Below are 12,876 nucleotides of genomic sequence, written 5' to 3' on the forward strand. Positions count from 1 at the left end.
AAAATCCCATTTCTTTTCATCATAAGAGACTTTCAAATATTTAGGTTTCTTTTTTTTTTTTTTAAGATTTTATTCATTTATTTGACAGAGAGAGAGATCACAAGTAGGCAAAGAGGCAGGCAGAGAGAGAGGGGAAGCAGGCTCCCTGCTGAGCAGAGAGTCCTATGCAGGCCTCCATCCCAGGACCCTGAGATCATGACCTGAGCCGAAGGCAGAGACTTAACCCACTGAGCCACCCAGGTGCCCCTAGACTTCTTTTTAAATACATGCCTTCAACACCTACACTCCTGTGGAACCTCTCAACTTTCCTTCAGATTATATACATATATATTTATGCTAAGCATCCCCAACTTTCCCTCAAGTATCTCTGGTCTGACAAAATTACCAGACACTTAGCCATCTGAGTCATAACTTCTAAATATATCCCATTGTGCCTATGTCCCCCTTAATTTGGAGATTACAGACATGGTCTGACAGTGCAAAGCACAGAGGGGTGATCACTTTCCTGACCAGGGCATCTATTTCCAGCAATGCAGTCTGAGGTCACATTAGCATTTTTGATACTAAAATACACTGTTGGCTCATGTTTACTTGTTATGGACAAGTCCCCCATGTCTTTTTTACATGAACTCCTATTAAATCAGGTTGCCCACATCCTGTATTCATGTAGATAATAGTACGCAGCTAAGTGAAGTTATTTACATAGTTTCATATTAAGTTTTAACTAGTTTATTAAGTTTCTTATTCCAGAATGTTGAGAAACTTCTGACTGCCCAAATAGATATATTGATTTACTTGATGCATAACCTTATGCCTTCTGTATCGTCACAAAAGTCATAAACAAAGATACAGGCTAAGACAATCTCAAGTACATTCTTATGGCACATAATTAAAGTCCTTTGGTTGATAGTAATCAGCATTTGTATATAGCTTTTGAGCCAGCAGTGAATCAGCAGCTGTGAATCAACCATAGTGCCTTAACACTCAACCACATTCATCTACCCTATTCCTGAAGATATCACAGGAAACTTTGTTAAATCGCTTCCTTGGACTGAAATAAATCATGACTATATTTCTTCATTAAATATTATTAAAATGATTCTATAATTCTGTCCAAAAAGACAGTAAATGATTTTAACCTGGGCCCACAACTATCCTTATTTTCTAAGTGCTTACAAACTAGTATATACTGATATTAAATCTTATGATAATCAAATGTTTATATTTGCTAATTTCTCTATGAATTATCAGTTCATAGGAAAAGTCATTTATACTTCCATGTATGTTTTCTAAACTAACACAGCAGCAGGCTTAAAAATAATTACTATTTTAGCCCCCAATTAAAATATATAATAAAGTAATATATAATACAATAAATAAAACATACTGAAATCTCTTCTCTATATATCTTAAGGTTTTTTAAACATTTTTTTTAAAGATTTTATTTATTTGTTTGACAGACAGAGATCACAAGTAGGCAGAGAGGCAGGCAGAGAGAGAGGAGGAAGCAGGCTCCCTGCAAAGCAGAGAGCCCGATGTGGGGCTCGATCCCAGGACCCTGGGATCATGATCTGAGCCGAAGGCAGAGGCTTTAACCCACTGAGCCACCCAGGCACTCCTCTTAAGGTTTTTTAATACAAATCAACCTGCAATTTGAAGATACTCAGCTTATTTTTAATAACATTACATTAATAACAGAGGGTAAAAATCTGATTATGTCTATGAGAATTACTGTCATTGTCATAGAACTCATCATAAAATAAAATAAAATGTTTCCTTTTATTTGAAAATGTTAATTGAGTTATTTAACTTCCAGGGTGCTTATTGGTTCTCCTTTAGTTGGTCAACCCAAGAACAGAACTGGTGATGTCTACAAGTGTCCAGTTGGGAGAGGCAAACCCTTACCTTGCATAAAGTTGGATCTACCAGGTATGTAAAGTTAAAACGCTAAAGTCTGATCCTAAATTATACCCAGTATTCTCATTAAAAATAAAATTTAACTCAAGAAAAGATTGCAAGAATCTGTAAACATTCTTCATTTCTTATCTTTCAGATTCACATAAAATGACATTTTGATTCTGTCTGCCCTTCATTTGCTTTAGAATTCATGATAAAATATCCATAGATTTAGAAATAAGAGAACTTTCCAAATAACCCCACCCATTACATTGCCTCCAAAAAACTGAATTGCTTCTTTTTTTAAAGAAAATAGAACAGGAATTGTAATATATAAATTCTTTTAAAGAGAATAACACAAAGCAAATTTACATAGAAATAGATATATTGGATAGAAATATCACTATAATTAGAACATGACTAAAAAATTCCTTCTAGAACTATCCAAGAATTAGAATCCTATCAGTGTTCTATACAGTGTTAAAACCATTAAATTAATATATATTGTACAAGTTTAATTTCAAATATTGCATTTTTTGGTTTTCTTTTTTTCAATTTCCTATTTGTTTATTATGAATATTTTTCCTTTATATTCATGAACATAGTTATAATAACTGCTTTAATATCCTTGCCTGGTAATTATAACATTTGGAATGTCTCAATATCACTTTCTATTTTTTACCTTTCTCTTGAGGCTGAGTCATATTTTCCTGTTTTGTCTTGTGTTTAATAATTTTGAATTGTATCCTGGATTATACTTTTGAGTTAGAAGTGTGGAGATTTTAGATCTTTTAAGTGTCTTTGAATACTCTTAACTTTTTGGTTTAGCAGACAGTTTACTTGGCTGAACCCAATTTCCAAACTGTAGTGAGAAGCAGTCAAAATCTCTATTCAAGTCTTCTAACTGTAGCAGAGCTGTCTGAAGTTTACCCTGAACATGCACAGTTCAAGTCCTTCACATATTTGGACAGAACATACATGTATATGTTGGAGTTCTCTTTTTGTGGTTCTACTTTCCAACATAAATCCCCCTCACTTGGCAGTTGCTATCATTACTCTAATTTCTGTCCTCTGTTTCTTCAAAACATTAAGACATTGAATTTTATTTGTGGTTTAGCCACTGATGAGGGTCTTCTCTTCGGGGAAAACAAAAATATAAACAGGAAACTCACCCAGTGCTAATCTTTTCTTACAAGTACATACTTGCCTCCAGTTTCTGTCTGCTTTTGGTTGCTTTCCAATGCCTTCAGATGGTTTTACTTTTTTTCTCCTTTTCCTAGAGTTATAGCTGTTATTTGCAAAAGACTTGTTCTGATAGGAGCTACACTTTCATTACTGGAAACTGTAATAGAGTTTTAACATTAGCATGGAGATTTTAACTACACCAACAACAGTGGAGAAGTTCCTGCTATAGTCCCTATCGTCCCAAGAATCTTCATCCTGGGTCTACTCTAGTATAAAAAACTCTAATCCAGATTATTTAAGACCAGTGGAGACAATTGGCCAGTTCCAGGTGCTTTCAAGGCAAACCAGACTAAACTCTGGGACAAAGACCATTGTCAGAGTAGGAAGACAATGTGACCATTCGAGAATCTCTGCTTCCATTCCCCACTTGAAATTATATATAGTTTTAGGTAGGAAAGACTTCTCGGCATGACCAGTGAAATAAATCTTTCTTGAACCTGAGTTTTACCACTTTCAAATATTTCAACATTCTGCTAAGCAGGATTTAGAAGATTTTGATTTTCCTGTCCAAAGTTGTTGTTTTGTTTTGTTTTGTTTTGTTTTGTCAGAGAGAGTGAGCACAGGCAGGCAGAGTGGCAGGCAGAGGCAGAGGCAGAAGCAGGCTCCCTGCTGAGCAACCCGATGTGGGACTCTATCCCAGGACGCTGGGATCATGACCCGAGCCTAAGGCAGCCCTTTAACCAACTGAGCCACCCAGGTGTCCCGTCCAAAGTTTTTTTTTTTTTTTTCTTTTTTCAATATGAATAACTGGAAATTCTTGCCAATTTTGCCAGGTTGGCATGCTTCTTTTTTTATTTTTAATTTTTTTAAAGGTTTTATTTATTAATTTGACAGAGAGAAATCACAAGGAGATGGAGAGGCAGGCAGAGAGAGAGAGATAGGGAAGCAGGCTCCCTGCTGAGCAGAGAGCCCGACGCAGGACTCGATCCCAGGACCCTGAGATCATGACCTGAGCCGAAGGCAGCGGCCTAACCCACTGAGACACCCAGGCGCCCCAGGTTGGCATGCTTCAAGATCCAGTGTTCTTATCTTGAATGTCAAATGGGGTCCCTTCATTGTCTTTCTTCTGTCCAGATGTCCTGACCACTGTCCATTCTTGCTCCAGTTTTCTTTGTTACCCTCATGATGTCTCTATGATGGTGAAATTAATGGTCATAAACTTATATTTGAAGGGTTTTTTCCTCCTCTACTACTCACTTTCCCTCGTCAGAAATCACGTTTTATCATTAGTTATTTATAAACATATAGACATAAGATGCAAGAGAGGTATGTAAGTTTACATTATACCTATAATATTATGAGATTAAGTATTTTATTTGTTTTAATTAGCAAAAATGTGTGAAAGGCTATCCCACATTCTCTCATTACCCCAATCGTTCTGCATTCTTTTCCAGTTCAACAAAACTATTTGAGACAGTTATCCAGACAAAGTTTCAGGGATATAAGCCAGGTTTTTAGCCTTAGCTTTTTCATTATATTCCTTAATAATACTTTGAAGACTATTTAGTTGAATCAGAACAAGAATGTGCTATGATATGAGCAAAACAAATAGGATGTCTTAATGAAAAGACAATTATACTATTTTCCACCCTCATAAAATGTTATTCTATTTTTAGTTAATACATCAATTCCCAATGTCACGGAAGTCAAGGAGAACATGACATTTGGATCAACTTTAGTCACCAACCCAAACGGAGGGTTTCTGGTAAGAAAGCAAAGAGTTAGTTAATGAACCAGGAATGCTGTCATTGTTAAGTCTTTATAAAAACCTGTTATATAATTTTTAATCTTATGGTTTTTAATTTTTAAAAGGCATGTGGCCCTTTATATGCCTATAGATGTGGACATTTGCATTACACAACTGGAATCTGTTCCGACGTCAGCCCCACATTTCAAGTCATGAACTCCATTGCTCCCGTACGAGGTATGCATTTTATGCAATGTTCTTACATGTTTGAAAAGTCTAAGCAGTGAATGAGACATGTGTATACAGAGGAGCATACCAAACAGCCTGAAGTATTTTCTCAGCTACCAGCATTACCAATTTAGGTAAATGTTTTGCTTTGCCAATATATAACCAAACCCCACTGCTATTTTTGGAGCCGATTATTAGTGTAAATAACCTTTAACAGAGTCTTGTTTAAACATCATAGCTAAAGCTGTCACATTGTTTTTATTTAAAGAGTGAGGCTCTTTGAAGAAAGTAATCTCATTTGAAATACACTCAGAATGAGAGCAGTTATATAAAATTCATATTGAGAAAATTTCCAAAGATAACTTATACAGTGTTGATTAAAATTAAGTAGAGATGAGTTTTACTTGGTAGGAATCACAAACCAATTGCTATTGAGTGCAGTAGTATTTTCCAGCTTTATTTTCCTAAAACTAATTTTTCTGATTATAAAAGCAATGCGTCCACTATGTAGACTATCGGCTTGCTTTTTTTTAAAGATTTTATTTATTTATTTGATAGACAGAGATCACAAGTAGATGGAGAGGCAGGCAGAGAGAGAGAGAGAGAGAGAGATGGAAGCAGGCTCCCTGCTGAGCAGAGAGCCCAATGCGGGACTCGATCCCAGGACCCTGAGATCATGACCTGAGCCGAAGGCAGCGGCTTAACCCACTGAGCCACCCAGGCACCCTATCGGCTTATTTTTTTAAATGAGCTTATTTCAGCTGTGAAAACACTCCATACACCTTCATACTATCTAAAAAGACAAACTCCAAATTTACACAGTTGACTCCTTTTGTTACAGAATGCAGCACCCAACTAGACATAGTCATAGTCCTGGATGGCTCCAACAGTATTTACCCCTGGGAGAGTGTTACAGCTTTTTTAAATGACCTTCTTGAAAGAATGGATATTGGTCCTAAACAGACACAGGTATGTGACTATGCATTTTGACTTCTATTGTTCTAAAGATAAAAATGCACAGATTTTTAATAATACAAAATACTCTGAAAATAAATTAATCAATAAAGCTAATATTCAGGATGAATTTTATATTCTATATCTCTGAACTGGAAGACCCTGCTATTTTCTAAACAGAAAATATTATGAAAGCTGCTATTTTAATGCTCTTGGAAAATATTCCCTATAAATATCTGTAAAATCTTAATTATATAATGTAACCACCTTTGGTAGTATCACAAAAAGGTTTCAGAATATGTGGAAACTAATTTAACATCCCAATGAACACATTATATTATAATCTCCTTTTTCATATTATATAAGTAAGTTCATAAGTGACCACAAGATATCACTTAAGGTCCATTTTTTCTCATATTTAATAATGTCTTTTCTTAAGCAAAAAACACATGCTCCATGTTTTAGGCACAGTTAAGTTGAATAGTTGGTTTGCCTTTTTTTTTTTTCTCCTCATGAATATCTATTTCTAAACACATTCCCTTTATTGCCATTAAATGAAATGAAAGTTCTTGTGTGACTCTTCCACTTTAGACACTGAGTTTGGGTTTAACTAATCTAATGTTAATTAAACATTTATGGCCTGAAAATATGGAAATGACAGTGGATAACAGGCAAATTAAATGTCAGAGTGAAGTCAGTGCCTTGAGAGCAGAAATTAGCACAGGAGTCAGAGTCAAAATGGTTGTTGCATGGTTTGGAGACTGCAGGAGAGCACAGGACATTTTAGCACTGCACATGCAGACCAATGTCTTTCCTTTTGTCTCTTAGAGCTCTACTTTTGGAGAAATTCTGAGGCACTGAAAAAGTGGTCTGATTGCTTTAATGTTTGCCACATCCACACATAGTGCAGGACAGATACACAGATATGTGTGTATGTGTGTGTATATATATATGATATGCTTGTATATGTTTCTGTATATGTATACTTATAAATATAAATATATATATACACATATATATAAAATGAATTTTCCCAAAAGGAGGTAGTTGAAGATTGCAAATTTGATGCAGACCTCAAAGTGAAATTCGAGGCTGGTGAAGTAAGAGCTAGGTGAGGGGCAAGACTTTGTATAACCTACTACAATAAAGAACATCTTGAAATCAGTATAAAATTAATTTTTAAAAATGTACCTTTATGCATCACAAAATGTAATTTTCCTGGATGCAAGTTTCTCATTTACAATTAATCTTCCCAAGTGAATTACCAGAGGTTTGGAGAGGATATTGTATCTCCTCTTGCTTCAGGGCAAAAGGCAGCCCGTGTCCTTTAAAAGACCACTCCAGAATTGAGACTTGCTCCTCCATCTGGTCCATTCCCCACCCCCCTTCTGAGGACCTCTCTCTCCCCTCTTTCTTCTCTTCCCTTATCCTTTCTATCCTTGGTCAATAAGATTTCATAGAGCCATAAAATTAAAGCATGGCAGAATTGTAGAGGTCATTTAGTCCCAAATCTCAATTTATGGAGGGGGCGGGAGAGGCTGATCAGAAACCATAGCTTCCCAACTGCAGTCAAGCTCTCTGTCCTCGCTGAGACCTCTGCTTCTGGAGAAGTTTCAGAGTTGTCCTAAATATTAGGTCTCTAGTTCTTTTCATTTCATCATGACTGTCCCTGTCCTTCCACAGCCAGCCCCATGGCATGGTCTTCCCTGGCCGGACACACCTGCCAGGAGGTGGCTGCACCACAGCTCTGTCCTCTCTCACTACCTTCCCCATGATGTACTTTCTTCCCTTCCACCTGTTTTGCCCACCCCATTTGCTTCCTTATCCAGTCCTTTCTTTCCAAATTGAAGAGTCGTCTTGGAATAGTTTTTAATTTCTAGTAAATTTTAGTCATCCGGAAATTTTATTTTCTTTTAAATCCATCTATCTCTTTCACCGTAAAAAATTATTTATCTGTAGCTATTTGTGGACATTAGTGCAGCAGTGACATGTTTGAAGTTGCTCCACAACTTCAAGAAGGAAATCTACAAGACTCTCTTAGAAAAATAATCACTGCCTCAGTGGGTATCTGTGCCAATGACTCAGTTTTGTAAAGAAATAGGTAACAATCAATTGCTTACATGCCAAGCCATTCTGCTGCAATTTTGATGTTTCTGTTCCACTAAGACTGTAATTAATTTTATATTTCTATAGTGAAAGTCCTAATAGAGGAGCTGTTCTGCCAGCTACCAGTGGAATTCTAGCCTGCTGGTGTGGGCTTTATAGAGTCCTATGTCTTTGTAAGGCGGAACAATCACTCTATTCAGAGGCATAGGGGCCAGCCCTTAAGGGTTCAGATGCTACAGCGAATGGGAGGAAAATGAACGTACTCCAAGACAGAAGACTCTGGTCACATTTACTCAGTTCTGGGACCCCATTCCACAGAGGGGGTATTTCAGAATGCAATCCTGTACACTGAGTCATTTGTGATATCTGCCAATGTCACCAAGGAAACCTTCTTCCCAAGGCGAAAGGAGCTTCTTAAATGGCTGAATTTTTATGTCACATTTTGCTTATATAATTCATTGTGGAGTTTAGCCATACTCCTTCATTCATTTACTTGAATGTTTTTCCTGAGGATTTACAGTGTACCAGGCTCTGTACTAGAGCTTGGATAATCATGGAAAATAAGACAGACACCGCCACCGCCCTCATAGGGCTTCTGTACAATGTGGTGTTTCTCCAAAAGTGGCTTGTAGAATTTCTTTTTCCAAATCCCTGAGGTGCTTGGGCTATCCCCCACATTTTTAGAATCAGAGACTCTCAGAGTGGGGCTATGGAGCCTGCGTTTTAAGTAAGCAAGCTACGTGATTCTTAAACATGGTAAAGTTTGAAAAATACAAGACGAATGCATTGTTACATATTGATGTGTATGTGCATCTGGTGCCTCTCTAGATACAGACTTTATATCATCTTTTAATCCTTTTTAGTGACCAGCCAGTGCTTTGCTGTGATATAGTGGGCCCTTAATGAGACTCTGTTGAATAAATGTATATATCATAATTAATGCTTTTAAAAATTTTTCTCTGATAGGTGGACATTTAATGAGACACTCTTTCTGTAACTGGCATTATAATATTATTTTAAGGATATTACTTTATACTTCAGGCTTTAATGTTTATACTTCAGTATTTTCTAATCTTTTTCTGTTTTGGCTTCAGTTGTATTTATGATTTGTAAGTAATTATCTAAATGAAACAGATTGAAAAGAATATATTTACTAAGCCATCGATTTGCTAATCTGTATTTAATAGGGTTTTAAGTATAACACATTTAAACTCCCTTTAAGGTTTGACCTTCCTTCAGAGGGAATGTTTCTTCTTCAGAGTAGAAACTTGTTTGTAGAAACAAGTTTTTCTACTTGTTTGTAGAAATTTTGGAAAAATACTTCCTTTTCAAAGAAACGTGTACTAAAAAGTGTGGATATCTTTCATGTAGTCTTATAGTAATTCTCTCCAAAAACATAATTTATTTTAAACAACCATTTTTTCCCCTGACTCATTATAACATAATTTAATTAAGTTTGGGTTGTTTTGTCTTTTGTTTTTGTTTTTATTTGTTTCAATTAAAGAACCCAGTTCTGCTTTAAGATCGGCAGAATTTGCTTCTGGAATTTTTCCTCCCAAGTACACCACTGCAGGGCGTGATGGCGTGCACCTGTAGTCCCAGCTACTCGACAGGCTGAGGCAGGAGGATTGCTTGGGCCTAGGAGTTCTGGACTGTAGCGTCCTATGCCAGTCGGGTGTGCGCACTAAGTTCATCATCAATAAGGCGACCTCCCAGGAGCAGGGGGACCACCAGGTTGCCTAAGGAGGAATGAACCTGCCCAGGTTGGAAACGGCAGAGACCAATTACTTATCCTCCCTGCCTTCATTCCTGAAAGGGGAAGATATAAAAATAAATTGTGAGAGAGGCTACAGATAGATAGAAAGCTAAGAGCTGCATGGTGAATTCTTAGACTCCTCACCCACCTCAAGGGTATAAAGGAATTAAAAGAGAGTTGAGGGGATTTGTGAAGATTTCTCTCTAAAAAGAGCCTGGTGAGAAAGGCTTCAGTGGGATCAAGCAGTGAGCCCAATGTGTCCACTAAAGTTGGGACACACAGTTGACTAGTGCCTGATCCCTGCCTGAAATACCTAAGGGGTGAGACAGCAGCCGACCAGCTCCTGACAGGCAATCAGATGAGAGGTAGCTGCGGTTGAATTGGCCTGCGGGTGCAGGATCCATGAGTACAAAGAAGTGTGTGTTTATGAATCATTGTGGAATCAGGCTAGGTCCTGTTCATAGACTCTTCCGGAGGTGAGCAGAGCCTTCTGCAAACAAAAGCAGAGGACATCCCTGATGTCTAGGGACTGCAGTAGTGAAATATATTCACTCAGACAAGGATGTAAATAAAGGGAAATCTGCAGAGAACCCACATGAAGGCTGCTAATACCTTATAGCATCTGATCCATGTCTCTTTTTTTTCATTTATTTATTTTCAGCATAACAGTATCATTATTTTTTCACCACACCAGTACTCCATGCCATCCGTGCCCTCTATAAACCCACCACCTAGTACCCCGACCTCCCACCCCCCCGCCACTTCAAACCCCTCAGATTGTTTTTCAGAGTCCATAGTCTCTCATGATTCACCTCCCCTTCCAATTTACCCCAACCCCCTTCTCTCTAACTCCCCATGTCCTCCATGCTTTTTGTGATGCTCCACAAATAAGTGAAACAATATGATAATTGACTCTCTCTGCTTGACTTTTTTCACTCAGCATAATCTCTTCCAGTCCCATCCATGTTGCTACAAAAGTTGGGTATTCGTCCTTTCTGATGGAGGCATAATACTCCATAGTGTATATGGACCACATCTTCCTTATCCATTCATCCGTTGAAGGGCATCTATGTTCTTTCCACAGTATGGCCACCGTGGCCATTGCTGCTATAAACATTGGGGTACAGATGGCCCTTCTTTTCACTACATCTGTATCTTTGGGGTAAATACCCAGGAGTGCAATGGCAGGGTCATAGGGAAGTTCTATTTTTAATTTCTTGAGGAATCTCCACACTGTTCTCCAAAGAGGCTGTACCAACTTGCATTCCCACCAACAGTGGAAGAAGGTTCCCCTTTCTCTACATCCCCTCCAACACATGTTGTTTCCTGTCTTGCTAATTTTGGCCATTCTAACTGGTGTAAGGTGATATCTCAATGTAGTTTTAATTTGAATCTCCCTGATGGCTAGTGATGATGAACATTTTTTCATGTGTCTGATAGCCATTTGTATGTCTTCATTGGAGAAGTGTCTGTCCATATCTTCTGCGCATTTTTTGATGTGATTGTTTTGTGTGTGTTGAGTTTGAGGAGTTCATTATAGATTCTGGATATCAACCTTTTGTCTGTACTGTCATTTGCAAATGTCTTGATAGCACCAGTCAAGTAAGAATTCCTGTATCCTTTATTCATCTCCCCCACCCTTGTTCCTGGAGAGGTCAGAAACTACAGCTAACGATCTAAGGAAAGGTGAGTAAAGAAACAAAGAAACAGCCAGTTGTGCCCCTTTGCCAACTACATGCTTCTCACCCACTCTAAGTAAGTAAGTAAGTAAAGGGAGTAGAGAAAAATTAACTACAAATCAACTTTGATATTTTATCTTCTTGAGTTTGTTTTAATTTAGGTTGAACTATATGAAATTATTGTTATTTGATCTTTTTTTTTAACCTAGAAATATAGCAATTTCATGTGGTACAACTAAATTAAAATACAGTTGACCTAGAACAATGTGAAGATTAGGGGCACTGACTCTCTGCATTGTTAAAAATCTGCATATAGCCTTTGATTGCCTGAGAACTTATTAATAGTCCATATTATTGGAATCTATATTATTAGTTCATAATATTGGAAGCCCTAACCAATAACAGAAGTAATGGATGAACATATTGTATATGTTATACATATTATATACTATATTCTTACAATAAAATAAGGTAGAGAAAAGAAAATGTTATTAAAAAATCATAAGGAAGAGAAAACACATTTACAGTACTATACTGTATTTACAAAAAAAAAAAAAAAAGTCATGTATCCGTGGACCCACACTGTTCAAACCTGTGTTCCTTAAGGGTCAAATTATATAGGTTTTTATTTTTTTAAACAGATATTTTAAATTTTACATTCTGACTATACCTCATGAGTCCTTGTTTATTATATTGATATAGTCATGCACTCAGTACAACATGTAAAGATGAAATATAATAACCTATTCTCTGCAGTCATAGATTTGTCACTTAGTAACTGCATGTCCTGAAAGGTAGTTGCAAAGATGTGAAAGTAGTTGTCAACACAATGAAAAAAAACAAAAAAAGGAAAAAAGGGAGAAGGATGGAAAACAAATAAAAAAGCTTACATTAAGGAGTGCACTTGTTGTGATGAGCACAGAATAATGTGTGGAAATGTTGAATCACACCATATTGTACACCCAAAACTAATATTACACTGCATATTAACTAAGTGGAATTAAAATTTAAAAAACTTAAAAAAATAAAATGTCCATATGACAATTAGTATATATTAGGAAATTGCAACATGATGACAAAAAGATCAACTCCAAAGAGTTACTCAAAATTTCTTCCATGTTTCTGTGTGGCCCCATTAAGACTTTTGAAAGATACTGAAGGAAATTTTGTAAACCAGTTTTTTACCCAAGACAGAGTAAAGGCTATAAAATTGCCTTTAAAAAAAAAACCACCTATAAAAACAAACCTGAAACACTCTGAGCTTGCCATAAAAGATATGATGGTGTAAACATTATGGAGGCCTTATTGATCCTCAATACCTAAAC

The 12,876-nt window shown here is 36.8% G+C and overlaps 1 protein-coding gene across 1 annotated transcript in view; it reads left to right on the top strand.

Moving 5' to 3' along the window:
• Positions 1-12,876, top strand: part of ITGA1 (integrin subunit alpha 1) — a 166,465-nt gene that overhangs the window by 66,156 nt on the left and 87,433 nt on the right. Inside the window, exons 3-6 of the mRNA XM_059417104.1 lie at positions 1,817-1,929; positions 4,758-4,846; positions 4,954-5,065; positions 5,898-6,025. Of these exons, the coding sequence (XP_059273087.1) occupies positions 1,817-1,929; positions 4,758-4,846; positions 4,954-5,065; positions 5,898-6,025 (442 nt within the window). The remainder of the gene's footprint in view (positions 1-1,816; positions 1,930-4,757; positions 4,847-4,953; positions 5,066-5,897; positions 6,026-12,876) is intronic.

This window comes from Mustela nigripes, chromosome 12 (genome assembly GCF_022355385.1).
Source record: "Mustela nigripes isolate SB6536 chromosome 12, MUSNIG.SB6536, whole genome shotgun sequence".
NCBI classification, from domain to species: Eukaryota; Metazoa; Chordata; class Mammalia; order Carnivora; family Mustelidae; genus Mustela; species Mustela nigripes.